This window comes from Gadus chalcogrammus, chromosome 21, assembly GCF_026213295.1.
Source record: "Gadus chalcogrammus isolate NIFS_2021 chromosome 21, NIFS_Gcha_1.0, whole genome shotgun sequence".
NCBI classification, from domain to species: domain Eukaryota; kingdom Metazoa; phylum Chordata; class Actinopteri; order Gadiformes; family Gadidae; genus Gadus; species Gadus chalcogrammus.
Genome location: NC_079432.1, coordinates 1,352,303 through 1,370,133, shown reverse-complemented (window position 1 = coordinate 1,370,133; position 17,831 = coordinate 1,352,303). Strand labels below are relative to the sequence as shown.

At 49.4% G+C, this 17,831-nt stretch overlaps 1 protein-coding gene across 1 annotated transcript; it reads right to left on the bottom strand.

Moving 5' to 3' along the window:
- Positions 1-37: 37 nt before the first annotated feature.
- kcnk10a (potassium channel, subfamily K, member 10a) lies at positions 38-17,579 on the bottom strand. Its single transcript, XM_056581834.1, has 8 exons — positions 17,536-17,579; positions 16,881-16,894; positions 14,957-15,369; positions 5,818-5,935; positions 5,001-5,161; positions 3,528-3,720; positions 2,537-2,679; positions 38-694 (listed from the first exon to the last, which is right to left on the bottom strand). Exons 1-8 carry the CDS (start codon positions 17,577-17,579, stop codon positions 38-40), a joined length of 1,743 nt encoding a protein of 580 aa, XP_056437809.1.
- Positions 17,580-17,831: the final 252 nt, after the last annotated feature.

Here is a 17,831-nt window from a genome sequence, read left to right as displayed (position 1 = left end):
GGTGGTGATTAAAACTCCAGTAGGAGCGACACGAGGCCTAGGGAACCACGTCCACCATCTCAAGGTTCTCCTCGTTCTCCGTGTCGGTGGAGTGGACCCGTGACCTCGGCGTCAGCAGGAACCCGTTGAGCGGCTTGCACGCCTCCACGAACAGCGGGAAGTCGGAGAGGCTGGCGTTGCACTCCTTGTCGTCGTCGTCCTCGTCGTAGACGTCCTTCCTCCTGCCCGGCTCCAGCCCCGTCGCCGGGCCGCCGGGGTACACGGCGCTGCGCGGCCGCCGCGCCTCCTCGCAGATGTTCTTCTTCAGCTCGCGGTTGCGGCCGCGACGGGCGAGCCGCGAGATGGAGCCCAGCCGGTTGAAGATGTTGTCCTCGGACGCCGTGACCACGGAGGCGCCCTCGGCCTGCTCCACCCCGCGGAGGCGCAGGTTGTTGATCTTGGTGTCGATGCTCTCCTGGGAGGGCGTCTTGCAGCCGGCGTCCGGGCCGTTGAAGGCGGCCCGGCGCTCGGGGGACAGCACGTCCAGGGAGACGGCGCGCTGGTCCAGGCCCAGCTGGCGGCGCTCCATGCTGCGGATGGTGGCGGCGCGCTGCAGCTTGTCGTGGACCTCCACGCTCATACGGCGCCGCGTCTCGCGGAACTCGGCGCGCACGTTGGCCTTCCACTCGGCCGCGTGCGCCTTGATCTCCACCACCTGCCGACGCACGCGGTGTGGGGCTTAGCACTGTTATTAGTGTTAGTGTCATCATTATTACTGTTATTAATGATAGTATTACCATTATTACTGTTATTAATGATAGTATTACCATTATTACTGTTATTAATGATAGTATTACCATTATTACTGTTATTAATGATGAAGTATTACCATTATTACTGTTATTAGTGTTACTGTCATCATTATTACTGTTATTAGTGTTAGTGTCGTCATTATTACTGTTATTAGTGTTAGTGTCGTCATTATTACTGTTATTAGTGTTAGTGTCATCATTATTACTGTTATTAGTGATTAGTGTACGTCATTATTACTGTTATTAGTGTTAGTAGTCATCATTATTACTGTTATTAGTGTTAGTGTCATCATTATTACTGTTATTAATGATAGTATTACCATTATTACTGTTATTAATGATGAAGTATTACCATTATTACTGTTATTAGTGTTAGTGTCATCATTATTACTGTTATTAGTGTTAGTGTCATCATTATTACTGTTATTAGTGTTAGTGTCATCATTATTACTGTTATTAGTGTTAGTGTCGTCATTATTACTGTTATTAGTGTTAGTGTCATCATTATTACTGTTATTAATGATAGTATTACCATTATTACTGTTATTAATGATGTAGTATTAGCCTTATTACTGTTATTAGTGATAGTATTACCATTATTACTGTTATTAATGATGCAGTATTAGCCTTATTACTGTTATTAGTGATAGTATTACCATTATTGCTGTTATTAGTGTTAGTATTACTATTATTACTGTTATTAGTGTTAGTATTACTGTTATTAGTGTAAGTATTACCGTAGTTACTGTTATTAGTGTTAGTATCATCATTAGTGTTAGTATTAGTACAACCACAGCCCCGCTGGGTAGGGTAAGTACTGTTATTGGTGTTATTCTCATTACTTGTGTTATTATCATTGTTAGGGTTATCGTTATTACTGTTATTGGTGTTAGTACTAATTAGGGTAAGTATAATTAGGGTTAGCATAACATAATGCTATGTCTATTGTTTACAATCGTTTTTTAATTAACTTGGGTTTAAATTATCTCTACAATTACTACATAATAATGTTATAGATTGAAATATATTATACATTTGAATATTATTTATTGAGGATGTCATGCCCAGCGAAAGCGGGAAATAGGGTACACCTAAATAATTAACAACCAACCAACGTTTTCAACTGCATATTTGGCCTTGTGTGTGCCTACAATTTGTCAAATTCTTAAGAACATTTGAACTATTTTCCAAAATGGTGAGTAAATACGATGTTGGCAAATACGTGTGCGAAATCATAAGATGATTGAACTAGCATAATAACCATAACCGTCTGCTGAGCACTGTTCATCTAAAGGCTGTTTGATTGAACTAGCATAATAACCATAACCGTCTGCTAAAGCACTGCTCATCTAAAGGCTGTTTGATTGAACTAGCATAATAACCATAACCGTCTGCTAAAGCACTGCTCATCTAAAGGCTGTTTGAGTGGCTCCTCTCAGAGACCCATGATAAGAATAGGCTTCACATCAGGGTTAGTTAGTTGGTCAGTAGCTCCCCTGAAGGGTTAGGGTTAGTTAGTCAGTAGCTCCACTGAAGGGTTAGGGTTAGTTAGTTAACAACAAAACCCAAGAGGGAGTCCTTTTATCTTGGGTTAGGGTTAGTTAGGGTTACTTCCGATCTATAGTCTGGAGTAAGGGTTAGTTAGGGTTAGTTTAGATCTGTTATCTGGGGTAAGGGTTAGTGAGGGTTAGTTGGGCTCTATTATCTGGGGTTAGTGGGGGATGGGTGGGGGTTGATGGGGGTACCTCTTCCTTGGTCTTCTTGGACAGGACCCTCAGCCAGTCTCCGATCATGCTGAGGACGGCGGCGAAGTAGGCCAGGCCCACCAGGATCCAGAACCAGACCAGCGGGCGGTACCACTCCCGGTACTCTATGCGCCGGTCGCCCCCTGGACGCACAGAGCAGAGAGCGAGCCCATCCATTATTCACCGGCCGCGCCCCCAGCGCCAGGGTTAGGGACGGGTTAGTAGTCTGCGTTCACCCTCTACTCAGGAAGCTAGTCTGAGAAACTGAAGAATCACTCTGAGGCACGGTAGGGTTAGTAGTAGGTGGGGTTAGGGACGGGTGAGTAATCTGCGTTCATCCTCTACTCCTTATGCTAGTTCAGCCATGTAGAGTCTTTATTTATTTTATTTTATTTTATATTTATTATACATGAAAGTATTAAAAGTAACAAAGTTACAATTTAAAACCGGCCTTTCTCAGTAAACTAGCTGATTACCAGCAGGTTCCTGTTCTGCAGCACATATAACATGTAGAAGGGACAAGGCACATCACACGTCACATTTACACACAACACATAACAGGGACATAGCACGTCAGACATCAGTAGGACAATCATATGGACAGCAGACTGAGCACAGACAGTGATCTATATAAGTCAGTGTATGTGTTGTGGAGTAACAGTTTATACGTTTTTTTGAACTGTGTGATGGATTGTAATGCTCTAATGTGATGGGGAATGCCATTCCAGACTGGTGAAGGTACGGGTGAAGGACCTCTGCCCAGAGCCGTTATGTATGCGGGCACTGGGTGGAGGGCCATGGAGACAGATCTAGTGACTCGCACTCGGGGCGAATACAAAGACCCTGAAAACCTTAAATCTGAGACACGATAGACCTAGTGGTCGGTGTCGGGTTAGAGTTAGTAGTCGTGTAGGTGTAGTAATGGGGGTTAGTAGTAGGTTTAGGGTTGAGGTCAGGGTTAGTAGCTGTCAGGTCCAGGTGGGGGTCCCACCGGCCACGTAGTCCCCGATGCCCACGGTGGTGAGGGTGATGACCACGAAGTAGATGGCCTCCAGCCCGGTCCAGCCCTCGATGTGCTTGAAGACCACGGCCGGGATGGTGACGAAGAGGATGCAGCCCGCCAGGATGAAGAGCAACGTGGACGCCACGCGGATCTTAGTCTGGCTGATCTGGTTGTGTTTACGCTGAGAGAGAGAGAGAGAGAGAGAGAGAGAGAGAGAGAGAGAGAGAGAGAGAGAGAGAGAGAGAGAGAGAGAGAGAGAGAGAGAGAGAGAGAGAGAGAGAGAGAGAGAGAGAGAGAGAGAGAGAGAGAGAGAGAGAGAGAGAGAGAGAGAGAGAGAGAGAGAGAGAGAGAGAGAGAGAGAGAGAGAGAGAGAATTAGAATGAGGTCATCTTCAGCCACAGCCTAACTCAGTCTCAAAATCACCTAACCCCACCCTATTTCATCATAACACCTAACCCACCCTAACTCATCAGCTAGCTAATGGTATCAATGCAGGGAGCGTCCAGCAGCAGACATCCGCCCAGATGGGCGTCCGGAGACGTCCTACTCGGTGGCGTCTCCGGACACGTTCTGCAGAGCTGCAAAGCGCCGGTTAAGAGCCATAACTCAGCACGCCGCATTACCAGACACCTTCCTCACGCCCCCCCCCAAAGGACATGTCTGCTACCCTCCTGTTGCCTGGCAACATGAATATGCTCCTATTAGATCGGATGACTCATCGCGTTGTATGTTGTTAAAATGAAGTAGCCTGGACAAAGCTGTCTGAGGTTTCAGACCCACACCGTGTGGACCTGCCCCGGTACAAAGACGCTCGTTACAGCTCCAGAACGCTGTCAGGTCCAGGCTCTGTGTGGCTCTGTGTGGAGACGCCACAAGTGTTGCCAGATTGGGCCAGATTTCCCGACCAATCTGGTGCCTTTCCCTCCTGAAGTCAATTTAATTTAATTCAATTCAATTTTATTTGCATGGCCCTTAATCACCATTACAGTCTTAAAGGGCCTCATAGGCCAAATATTTATGACAATTTATTTATGACAATATTTACGTTAATTCTTGCTCTAACGTAATGGTATCCAGCAGTCCTACTTTATTACAGCAGAACTTCTGGGAGGCAGATGATACTAAACCTAATCTACGATCCAGCAGTCCTACTGTGTTACAGTAATACATCTGGAGAGAGACCGGGCCGGTCAAACTGAGTTACAACTTCTGTCCTGATCTCCTCGCCCCAGGACGAAGGCCTCAGAACGGAGTATAGATTAGAGTGTTTCATACGGAGCTCTGCTTTCAGACTTTAGATGTTAATCTTAAATCTGATTTGTGGGTCTACACGCACACTTTAATGTCGCTGTTAAAGCACTGCCTTGTGTCATTCAAACACAATGCAAGTCAAGTCAAGGTCAAGTAGATAATTAGTACTAATAATAAGATATGATCGTAACGATGAAGCCGGTACCATACCCTGAAGGTCTTCTCCACCTTGGCGATGCTCTTGACGAAGATGGTCCCCAGCTGGTCCCCTACGCCGGCCAGCAGGAAGCCGAACAGGGGGATCCCGAAGATGGCGTACAGGATGCAGAAGATCTTCCCCCCCTCGGTGCTGGGCGCGATGTTGCCGTACCCTGAGAGACGCACACAGGTACAGACCACAGGTGAGACCTCGGTGCTTTACGTATGTTGCCCCTTTCCACTGGTCCTCATGCCTCATGGGGATATCGGACGTTCACGCTATCGGATTCTGGGCAGGTGAGGATGCGTCACCATATGGAGGAAAACAAATCTTTTAACAAATCTTTGAGCTATTCTGTGGTGGTGGAGTGTTTTTCTTTACGTGATTTAAACCTTTTTCTTTTATTGGATTGATTTCATTTATTTCTTCATTTATAAGGCTCCGTAGAGACTTTGACTCTTTTCCGTCTCTCGCTGCCGGGTTGGGTAAGGGCGAGGTGGATTTAAATGTGATTTGGATCCCTCCCTGTGTTCCGGAAGGTTCAGGCAGTAACTTTTGATGGTAACGACACATTTAGGTTGATCCAATGTATCCATTGACATCCTTGTAGGTGGTATCTGTGGTAGTGTGTGTTGCCTATGGTTGTGTGTGTTGCCTATGGATGTGTGTGTTACCTATGGTTGTGTGTTTGTTGCCTATGGTTGCGTGTGTTGCCTATGGTTGCGTGTGTTACCTATGGTTGTGTGTGTTGCCTATGGTTGCGTGTGTTGCCTATGGTTGCGTGTGTTACCTATGGTTGCGTGTGTTGCCTATGGTTGCGTGTGTTACCTATGGTTGTGATGACCGTCCCGGCAAAGAAGAACGCACTGCCCAGGTCCCAGTGGCTGGAGTTATAGGAGGTGTCTCCGATGGGACTCACCCCCGCATTCACCGCCTCCACCGAGTGCTGCGACACAAGAAGCACATAAATCACACTTAAAAACTCTAAAGCAGCACGGTTAAAACACACTTAAAAACTCTAAAGCAGCACGGTTAAAACGCACTTAAAAACTCTAAAGCAGCACGGTTAAAACACACTTAAAAAACTCTAAAGCAGCACGGTTAAAACACACTTAAAAACTCTACAGCAGCACGGTTAAAACACACTTAAAACTATGCATATTTTCACTGTCCTTGTGAAGCTGGAAACTCAGTAGCTTGTTTTGGCCCAGGTAGCTGGTTTGGGGTCAGTAGTTTGGTTTGGTCCCAGTAGCATGTTTGGTGTCAGGTTTGGGGTCAGTAGTTTGGTTTGGTGTCAGTAGTTTGGTTTGGGGTCAGTAGTTTGGTTTGGTCCCAGTAGCATGTTTGGTGTCAGGTTTGGGGTCAGTAGTTTGGTTTGGTGTCAGTAGTTTGGTTTGGTGTTTGGGGTCAGGTTTGGGGTCAATAGTTTGGTTTGGTGTCAGTAGTTTGGTTTGGTGTCAGTGGTTTGGTTTGGTGTCAGGTTTGGGGTCAGTAGTTTGGTTTGGTGTCAGCAGTTTGGTTTGGTGTCAGTGGTTTGGTTTGGTGTCAGTGGTTTGGTTTGGGGTCAGGTTTGGGGTCAATAGTTTGGTTTGGTGTCAGTAGTTTGGTTTGGTGTCAGTAGTTTGGTTTGGTGTCAGGTTTGGTGTCAGTAGTTTGGTTTGGTGTCAGTAGTTTGGTTTGGTGTCAGTAGTTTGGTTTGGGGTCAGTAGTTTGGTTTGGGGTCAGTAGTTTGGTTTGGTGTCAGTAGTTTGGTTTGGTGTCAGTAGTTTGTTTTGCTGTCAGGTTTGGTGTCAGTAGTTTGGTTTGGTGTCAGTAGTTTGGTTTGGTGCCAGTAGTTTGGTTTGGTGGCAGTAGTTTGGTTTGGTATCAGTGGTTTGGTTTGGTGTCAGTGGTTTGGTTTGGTGTCAGTGGTTTGGTTTGGTGTCAGTGGTTTGGTTTGGTGTCAGTAGTTTGGTTTGGTGTCAGTGGTTTTTGTTGGCGTCAGTAGATTTAGTCCCAGTAGCAGGACTGGAGTCAGTAGTTTCTGTCTCAGTAGCTGGTCTATACCCCAGTAGCTGGTTTAATGTCAGTAGTTAGGTTTGGTGTCAGTAGTTTGGTTTGGTGTCAGTGGTTTGGTTTGGTGTCAGTGGTTTGGTTTGGTGTCAGTGGCTTGGTTTGGTGTCAGTGATTTGGTTTGGTGTCAGTGGTTTGGTTTGGTGTCAGTGGTTTGGTTTGGTGTCAGTGGTTTGGTTTGGTGTCAGTAGTTTGGTTTGGTGTCAGTAGTTTGGTTTGGTGTCAGTGGTTTGGTTTGGTGTCAGTAGTTTGGTTTGGTGTCAGTGGTTTGGTTTGGTGTCAGTGGTTTGGTTTGGTGTCAGTAGTTTGGTTTGGTGTCAGTAGTTTGGTTTGGTGTCAGTAGTTTGGTTTGGTGTCAGTGGTTTGGTTTGGTGTCAGGTTTGATGTCAGTAGTTTGGTTTGGTGTCAGTGGTTTGGTTTGGTGTCAGTGGTTTGGTTTGGTGTCAGTGGTTTTTGTTGGCGTCAGTAGTTTTGGTCCCAGTAGCAGGTCTGGAGTCAGTAGTTTCTGTCTCAGTAGCTGGTCTATACCCCAGTAGCTGGTTTGATGTCAGTAGCTTCGGGACCAGTGTTTGACTCTTGAAAGAGTAAAGTACGAAAGCAAAGTCCATAATCTACTGGAGAAGGGGAGGGGGTATCATGCGTTGCCACAGTGCCCTGCAGGAGGCTGGGATGTGAGTGGTCGGCATGGCGACCGAGCAGATGGAGCAGCTGTGCCCCCCCCCAACCCTGTCTGAGTGTGTGGGAGTGTTGTCAGGGAGGAGGCTGAAGGGCAAAGCACTCGCTACTCTACTCAGTTACCGGTACTGTAACACTTGTTTCACTATTAACCTAACCCCCCCTATTTCCACGATCAACCATAACCTGTGTTACATTACCCTTAACCCTCCTTATTTCACTATTAATCATAACACTTGTTTCACAATTAATCCAACCCCCTGGTTTAGCTATTAACCATAACCTGTGTTACACTTTTAACCTAACCCCACTGGTTTAGCTGTAAACCATAACACTTCTTACACTATTAACTATAACCCCCTTGTTCACTATTAACCTAAGCCCCCTGGTTTCACTATTTACCATAACCCTTGCCCTTTAACCCTCCCCTTGTTACACTTTAACCCTAACCGTTCTTCTTACACTATTAACCATAACCTGAACGTGTCTGTTACATAAAACCTGACCTTGAGGACCCAAAGTTACGATGCAGAGGAAGAAGAGCCAAGTCAAGTCCATTGTATTTGTATGGCCTTCATCACAGTCGTAGCTTCAGGCCCCCCAGCCCGGTCCATATGCTGCATGGTGTTCGTACAGTGACGCTCACACAACAAACACAAACACTACAGTCGCCGGGGGGCGTTCGACAGACGCTTTTAGTTTTGAGATCATCGCCCTACAGCTCTGTAGCTGTGTTTGTGAGTCACACCACCACACAGAGAGCTGAAGAGCGGTCGGTCGTTCCTCCTCCTCCCTGCAGGAGCGACCTCGTGATGTCATGGAGAACGCGTCACTAGCGGAAGGGTGGGAAGACGCCACGACACCCAGTATGTAACAAATGGTAATAAACTCAAGGCCTTTATCCGTGGGCCATATGCTCATCACCTTGATATAAGCTCATTGGGCGATAGGTAGACGTTTATTTCTATACAATTGTTGAGATTGCTACTTTAAGCTAAGGTTTATTTACTTACTACTCTGACCGTGACCAGGGGTTTAAGTAACTCCTGTCTAGGTTGAGTTTACTTGACTCGAGTTTAAGGTTGAGTTTACTTACCTCCTGTTTAAGGTTGAGTTTACTCAACTCCTGTCCTGTTAAAGGTTGGGTTTACTTAACCCCTATTTAAGGTTGAGTTTATGTAACCCCTGTTTGGGTTCAAGCCTGATTCAAAGTCGCCGTGTGTGAACTGCAACGGTCAACATGAACTAAAAATGACATCATCCATTTCCAGGGTTAGTTAATTAGATGGCCCACCCACAGAGTCGTGATGGAAAGATGGCCGCCATAAGAACCAGGGCCGTGGGGTCTACTGCCGGGCACTTCACCTCATAATATAATAACATAAAACAACGTCCCTCTCTTTATAGTGTGATCGCACGAGTGGCTCTGTATGAAAAGATGGATTATTGAGTGGAACGGTCGTTAATGGAGTACAAAGAGAATGACCTCAGCCCCCCCCCTGGAGACAGTGGAGGTGGAGAGGGAGGTGGAGAGGGAGCTTAGGTGGGGCTGTGGGGGAAGACTACGGGCTTCACTCCTGGCTCCTTCTCCTGGCCCTCTGCCCAGCTCTGCTTGGATCAGCTGCCCTTTTCCCCGGCAGCCAGAGCCCCATCGCTCACATCCCATTCCCCCAGAGCGCGAGGACTCCTAAAGAGCCCCATCGCTCACATCCCATTCCCCCAGAGCGTGAGGACTCCTAAAGAGCCCCATCGCTCACATCCCATTCCCCCAGAGCGCGAGGACTCCTAAAGAGCCCCATCGCTCACATCCCATTCCCCCAGAGCGCGAGGACTCCTAAAGAGCCCCATCGCTCACATCCCATTCCCCCAGAGCGCGAGGACTCCTAAAGAGCCCCATCGCTCACATCCCATTCCCCCAGAGCGCGAGGACTCCTAAAGAGCCCCATCGCTCACATCCCATTCCCCCAGAGCGCGAGGACTCCTAAAGAGCCCCATCGCTCACATCCCATTCCCCCAGAGCGTGAGGACTCCTAAAGAGCCCCATCGCTCACATCCCATTCCCCCAGAGCGCGAGGACTCCTAAAGAGCCCCATCGCTCACATCCCATTCCCCCAGAGCGCGAGGACTCCTAAAGAGCCCCGTCGCTCACATCCCATTCCCCCAGAGCGCGAGGACTCCTAAAGAGCCCCGTCGCTCACATCCCATTCCCCCAGAGCGTGAGGACTCCTAAAGAGCCCCATCGCTCACATCCCATTCCCCCAGAGCGCGAGGACTCCTAAAGAGCCCCATCGCTCACATCCCATTCCCGTTTCTACCTTTTCCTTGTGGAGCTCCTTATTTAACGTCATTGAAACACATTGATGTTAAATGTTTTAAAAACTGATCTGTGAGAAGCTTCATCCAAGTACATATTTAATACTGTGATTTTAACTTTAGTTTAAATATGCACCTCAGCTAAAGTAAAATATTCGTAATCATGGACATAACATAAGAATAAAAGCGTACTTTTCAAAGAATGTCTAACAGATACGGTTGATCTGCCATTTATCTTTCTAGTTTTATTCGGGGTACTTCATATAATTTGGCCCCAAACACACTCTGTTCCCGTGGGTATGTTGTAGTACATATCAATCACTATCACTTAAAGGGGAATAGGACAGCAGTGCTAAGAACGTTTATGTAGCTGGTTCGTGACCAGCGGTTGGCAGCCATCTTGGCACGGAATGTGGTACTCTCATGAATATGTATGAGGTGTTTCCTAAACCCTGATATAAATTGGTTCCAAATTTCATTAATATAATGCAGTTTAAAAATTAGTGTGTGTATTAATCCACCGGTTGGAATATGACTATTATGGCGCAATAAATAAATGATAAGCTTGTCTAATGATAATTTTTTGGAAATCCCAGTCGACTAATTTGACTCAACACTGTCGAGGCTCAATTGTGCTCCAGGTGTTCGCTGCACAAGTTGTTTATTTTCTAACTAGAGCTTACCAACCAAAAACTGAAAAGATAGAGCAAGGTGCTATGGAGAGCTACCACGCTAAACCTGCTCTGGCGTTAGCTGTGAGTGTCAGTTTGACTGCGTGGGTGTGAAAGCTGCCATGTTTCACCCTGTGCTTAAAATATCACAATCTGTATTTTATCCTGCCCAGCCCACAGCAACAAAAACACAACACTGTTCACTTCCACCACAAAAACCATGAGCTAGCATGGACGAGCACCCATAGACTAACAGTACATTACACATGAACTAACCCTAGACTTTATATAGATATAGAGATGAACCCTAAACTATAGACAAACTATAAACTAAGCCTAGACTATAGACTAACTGTAGAATAACCTTATACTAGACTAACCATAGACTAACTATACACTAACCCCAGACTATAGACTAACTGATGATCACTCACTCACTCACTCACTCACTCACTCACTCACTCACTCACTCACTCACTCACTCACTCACTCACTCACTCACTCACTCACTCACTCACTCACTCACTCACAGCAGTACCCACACCAGTCGTCTTGCGTCTCTAAACCCCAGAGGGAACCAGCCTTCCGGATGTGTACACACACAAACACATCACTGTTGACGGACAACAAAGAACCGAACATAACCTCATGTTCACACACCTAGTGAGATTCCTCACACAAGGAAAGATCTGCCTCAAAATCTACACCTCAGACTCGACATATCTACTCTCTCTCTCTCTCTCTCTCTCTCTCTCTCTCTCTCTCTCTCTCTCTCTCTCTCTCTCTCTCTCTCTCTCTCTCTCTCTCTCTCTCTCTCTCTGCATCTCTTTTTGTTGCCTCTCTTTGTCTCTCTGCATCAGTTCAGTTCAATGGGTTTTATTGGCATGGGAAATAGACACTTACATTGCCCAAGCAAGTGTGAAATATAAAACATGTACACACAAATTGCATCTCTCTTTCTCCCAGCTCTCTCTTTCGCTCTCTCGCTGTATCTCTGCAATTCTCTCTCGCTCGCTCTCTCTCTCATGCTGCATCTCTCTCTCTCTCTCTCTCTCTCTCTCTCTCTCTCTCTCTCTCTCTCTCTGTCCCTTTTCTGTTAATCTCAATTCAATTCAAAAGAGCTTTATTGACACGGAGAAGAAAAACTACATTGCCATGGAATTTTCAACAAAGGGACTACAAAAAGGTGAGAAACGAAGTGACATATCGATTTCGCTGCAAGCGCACTGCAATCAATGCGGTAACGCCAGGGAGTGAGTCAAACCGTTCCCCGGGCCTCGGCCAAACAGCACCACGGGTGGTTTACTGCTCCAGCCAATAGGACAGGCCTACATAACGACCCAGGACCTAACCCTAACCCCATGGCGGCTCGTCCTAAACCTTATTGAAGGGTGAATAACTCCTTCTAGAGTGGACCTCCCCAACTGAATGAGCACCACACCTAGGAACAGAACACCACGCTGTTCGCTCCACCTGGGTCAGCCGAAGACGTTAGCTGCAACATGAGCTCCTGCAGCCGTGGGTTTCAAATCCGTCCTCCTCCCCAGCAGCAGCTCCACAGCGTGCTGCTGCTGCCGTTCTGGAGGCTCTACAGCCCCACAGCGTGCTGCCGTTCTGGAGGCTCCACAGCCCACAGCGTGCTGCTGCTGCCGTTCTGGAGGCTCTAACCACAGCGTGCTGCTGCTGCCGTTCTGGAGGCTCTAACCACAGCGTGCTGCCGTTCTGGAGGCTCTAACCACAGCGTGCTGCTGCTGCCGTTCTGGAGGCTCTAACCACAGCGTGCTGCTGCTGCCGTTCTGGAGGCTCTACAGCCCACAGCGTGCTGCTGCTGCCGTTCTGGAGGCTCTAACCACAGCGTGCTGCTGCTGCCGTTCTGGAGGCTCTACAGCCCACAGCGTGCTGCTGCTGCCGTTCTGGAGGCTCTACAGCCCACAGCGTGCTGCTGCTGAAGGCTCCACAGCCCACAGCGTGCTGCTGCTGCCGTTCTGGAGGCTCTACAGCCCACAGCGTGCTGCTGCTGCCGTTCTGGAGGCTCCACAGCCCACAGCGTGCTGCCGTTCTGGAGGCTCTAACCACAGCGTGCTGCTGCTGCCGTTCTGGAGGCTCTACAGCCCACAGCGTGCTGCTGCTGCCGTTCTGGAGGCTCTACAGCCCACAGCGTGCTGCTGCTGCCGTTCTGGAGGCTCTACAGCCCACAGCGTGCTGCTGCTGCTGGAGGCTCCACAGCCCACAGCGTGCTGCTGCTGCTGGAGGCTCCACAGCCCACAGCGTGCTGCTGCTGCCGTTCTGGAGGCTCTACAGCCCACAGCGTGCTGCTGCCGTTCTGGAGGCTCTACAGCCCACAGCGTGCTGCTGCTGCCGTTCTGGAGGCTCTACAGCCCAGTGCTCATAGACAGGGGCTGAGCTCATCCCAGAGGGGGGGGGGAGAGGGCATTACCGGTCTGAGTGGTCCAACCCTCCTAATATCTCCCCCGGCTTCACCAGAACATCTATCACCAGGATCCTTTGTCTCGGTGCTCTTACCGAGGCGCTGAGAGCATTCAGACACAATACGTAGGGCTTTGGTCTTTTGGAGTCCATGTGCGTCAGTCGGTACAGAGCTGATCAACAAAGAACATGGACCTAGACCATCTAGAAGAGGCGTCTGTGATGTAACTCATTGGTTTACACACGGCCGGCGCTTTGGCAACAACCATCTGAAACTATACATAGTTTGAACTTTGAGGGCTGGAAACCTCCTTACAATAGGCTATGGCCAAAACATACTAATCATCAATCCTTTATAACTTTTGGATTGAATTAGAACCGTCAAAGGGGATCCTCTCAAAATACATATAGAGAGGAACCATCCAATGAGATCCTATCTGAAAGCAGAGAGATTGTATTAATTTTGTATTTCGATAATGAAATCTAAACTTTTGAAGGCTGGCAGATCAGTCTGTATCCAACCACCGTGAACCAGCTGAAGGCCGCCCGAGGAACAGCAGAGAGAACTCTCTCTTCCACCAGGCCTTCCCTTCACCGACCATGGCTGCTGCTGGCAACATAACAGTGAACTGCGCTGAAAGACTCTCAACACAAAGAACATGTTCGGTACCGGCACAGTAAACTCTGTTCAGTATTAGTACAAGGAGTTCATTTTGATCAATTATGTCGTAGCAGATTTTTAATACAGACTGTACATAAGATAACGATGGCTTGATCAAGGTTTGTCCTTTAAGGTGGGTGGCTTGATGTTTTACAAAAGTATTGTTGTGGCACTTTAGAACAAACATCTATGCGGCAAGGGTCTGTCAAACGACACTGATAAAGCTTTATCCTTCAATCACGTTCCACCTTTTAATTTTGTTCCCTTCAAGGACTTCTGCGGTCCGGGTTTGCGACACGCCGGCACTTGGGTCTGATGTGACTTTATTTTGGACTCTGCGGTGTGTGTGTCTGGTTGCAGGCGGCGATGTGTGGAGCTGGAATAGCATCAGGTCGATGCAGGCTCCTCTTTCATGGGGAGCTGATTCCCCACCAGGGACGGAACACAAGGACCCGCCCCCCCCCTCACCACAGCGGACCGGAGTCCTACCACAGGGGACCCTCCCCCAAAACCACAGCGGACCCTCCCCCAAAACCACAGCGGACCCTCCCCCAAAACCACAGCGGACCCTCCCCCAAAACCACAGCGGACCCTCCCCCAAAACCACAGCGGACCCTCCCCCAAAACCACAGCGGACCCTCCCCCAAAACCACAGCGGACCCTCCCCCAAAACCACAGCGGACCCTCCCCCAAAACCACAGCGGACCCGCCCCCAAAACTACAAAGGCCCCTCCCCCAAAACCACACAGGCCCCTCCCCCTCACCACAGCGGCCCCTCCCCCAAAACCACACATGCCCCGCCCCCAAACTACAAAGGCCCCTCCCCCAAAACCACACAGGCCCCTCCCCCTCACCACAGCGGACCCTCCCCCTCGCCAGACACAGGCACCCCCCCTCCCCCTCACCTCCAGCCCACCGGACCCTCTCCCTCCTCCCCCCTCCCTCACCGGACCTCCCCCACCTCCCACCAGTCCCGCCCCCTACCTTGATGATGGCCTCCACTCCCCCTCCCCCTCCTCCCCCCCCCCTCCTCCACCCCCCTCACCCCCCCTCCCTCGCCGGACCTCCCCCTACCTTGATGATGGCCTCCCCCCCCCGCCCCCCCCTACCTTGATGATGGCCTCCACTCCCCCTCCTCTACCCCCCTCCCCCCCCAGCCCCCCCGTACCTTGATGATGGCCTCCAGCTCAGTGGGCGTGACGCAGCGATGGCGCTCCAGGAACGCCGCCTTCTCGGCCGTGATGGTGATCTTCTGGTGGCTCTCGAAGGGCTGCTCCAGGGCGCTGAACAGCAGCCCCCCCGCCACCAGGTAGCCCACCACCACCACGAACACGGCCAGCGCCGTCTTCCACTTCATCACGGTGAAGGTGATGGTGCCGCCCTCGGCCCCGCCCTCCATGCTGGCCACCATGCTGGCGGGCCGGGGGGTCACGGAGATGCGCGGCAGGCTGCAGCCCATGGGGTTCTGCATGGTGGCCACGCTGGCCTGCACCAGGCTGCACTGCACCAGCCCCGTCTGCATCTTCTTAGGGGCGGCTGGGGGCCGCAGGAGAGGGCGGTTAGTTTGGATATCAGCGCTAGCTCTAAAGCTGTAACCCCAGCTCTAAACCCCAGCGCTAAACCCCAGCTCTGAACCCCTGCTCTGAACCCCAGCTCTAAACCCCAGCTCTGAACCCCCGGTCTAAACCCTGACTCTAAACCCTGAACCTAAACCCAAGCTCTAAACCCCCGGTCTAAACCCTGACTCTAAACCCCAGGTCTATAAACCCCCGTTCTAAACCCCCGGTCTAAACCCCCGGTCTAAACCCCCGGTCTACACCCCAGGTCTATAAACCCCCGGTCTAAACCCCACCTCTAAACCCAGGCTCTAAACTCTGACTCTAAACTCCAGCTCTAAACCCCAGGTCTAAACCGTAGATCTAAATAACCTATCTATAAACTATACTAACTCTAAATATAATCCCAATATCCTGAGAGATGCACGAGAGAAAGTATAGTAGCTTAGTTAGTTATCTTTCCTTTTATCAAGTGTTTTAACTGCTTGGTGATGTGAATGTTTATTTTCCACATGCAGAATAAAGCACTTTCAAATTGAATTGAGATGGAGAGCTAGATTCAATGAGACACAGAGATGGAGAGAAAGATAGACTGAGAGAAACAGAGAGATGAAGAGAGAGAGAGACTGAGAGAAACAGAGAGATGAAGAGAGAGAGAGACTGAGAGAAACAGAGAGATGAAGAGAGAGAGAGACTGAGAGAAACAGAGAGATGAAGAGAAAGATAGACTGAGAGAAACAGAGAGATGGAGAGAGAGAGAGACTGAGAGAAACAGAGAGTTGAAGAGAGAGAGAGAGACTGAGAGAAACAGAGAGTTGAAGAGAGAGATAGACTGAGAAGCAGCGAGATTGAAAATAATTGGACCGATGGAGATAGAATGACCGATAGAGGAATGGAGATCGAGACAGACTGAGAGACGGCTAGGTAGCAGGATGGAGAGATGGAGATACAGAGAGAGACAGATGGATGGAGAGAGACAGTCTGAGAGACAGAGCGATGGAGATGGACTGAAATACAGACGGAGGGAGAGATAGCCAGATAGAGGAATGGAGAGAGAGGGATGGAGAGAGCGACAGTAAATTCTAAAGAGCGGTAGATAATAGTCCCTAGCAGGTTAAATTACTTTTGGAAGAAAGGAAACTTTTCTCTGTGTAATTTGACACCTAAAACAAACTCCAAGGTCTGGTGATTGTAAGAGAGAAGGGCATTATGGGTATTATTATAGCCCTAAATACAGCCTTTCACCTCGGAACCCCGCCAATAAAAATCTCAGTTTCATAAAACATAATCTGAATCGATCGCCTGCGTCCAGCCCCCTAGTGTCTGTGTATCGATTAGCCTGCAGGATATCAACGTAATATCCACAATGCCTATTGTATCTCTAACTGAATCGATGTTTCGATCAGGCTGATCGTTTGTAGTAGTGCAGAGGCTGGGTGACGTGACGGCCGTGGCGGCCTATAGGGTGAGCTGAACGCTTCACACACCAGGAGGTACATTGCGTCAACTATCGACCTGCTCGACGATAATTCGGACGGACTGGCGCCAAACTCCACCTCGAACACCAATAGAAGCCATCCTCATGATGCACGCGTCCAATCAGCCGTCACCGTCCGTGGGGTCCCCCCCCCCCCCCAAGCACCGCGCGCGACTGCAGGCGCACCGCAGATTTATTGGCGACGGAGCGCGCATGCTTCACGCGAAAAGTGTAGGCTGTGTGTGGTGCGTGTGTATTTGACACACACACACACACACACACACACACACACACACACACACACACACACACACACACACACACACACACACACACACACACACACACACACACACACACACACGCACACACACGAAAGCACACACACAGATGTGTGTGTTTGTGTGGCAGATTCCGACTGCAAACGTTATCGATATGATCGATTCTGATCATCCATCGGGTCTATTATCCCCGAAGTGATAACAGAACAACAGTGCAAGGCACTGGCTTCCCCTCGGTCCGCTACTTTGGCTGCAGAAACGCGCTACACCTTTGATGAGAATCCCACTGACAGACCGACAGGGTCCCTACGTGGAGCGGAGACCACCGCAATAACAAGCCGGTTCAGACCCGAACCACAGGGTGAAATGTAGAAGCAGAACACATAGATCAGCAGAGACAACATCCAGGAGATTGTGGACACCTGATGCGGGCTTCGCGCTCCCGGGTTTCCTGGGGTTCTCCGTGGGGAATTTCATCTTGGATCTCTTCTAGTCTCCGTGGAGGAGGGCTTTCTTTAACCGAGAGAGGACAGAGAAAGGCAGGGCATAAAAACACATCCTCCGCGCCCGGTCCGGTGGCTCTGGTGCGGTGTGTGGGTCCTGGTGGGTCCCGGTTGGTCCTGGACTGGAAGCCTGCGTCCAACCGCGATACGATCGACTCCTCTTCACCAGAGCATCCTCAGATACACCCGCCCGCCCGTTCGCTGCAGCATGTGGTAAACACCGAGG

Excerpts from the sequence above, each read along its gene's own strand:
- kcnk10a (XM_056581834.1), bottom strand. The coding sequence starts at position 17,579 with ATGAAATTCCCCACGGAGAACCCCAGGAAACCCGGGAGCGCGAA. Across the intron at positions 3,721-5,000 it reads AGGTGGAGAAGACCTTCAGG|CGTAAACACAACCAGATCAG; the intron begins GTATGGTACCGG and ends TCTCTCTCTCAG. Across the intron at positions 2,680-3,527 it reads CATCGGGGACTACGTGGCCG|GGGGCGACCGGCGCATAGAG; the intron begins GTGGGACCCCCA and ends CTGTGCGTCCAG.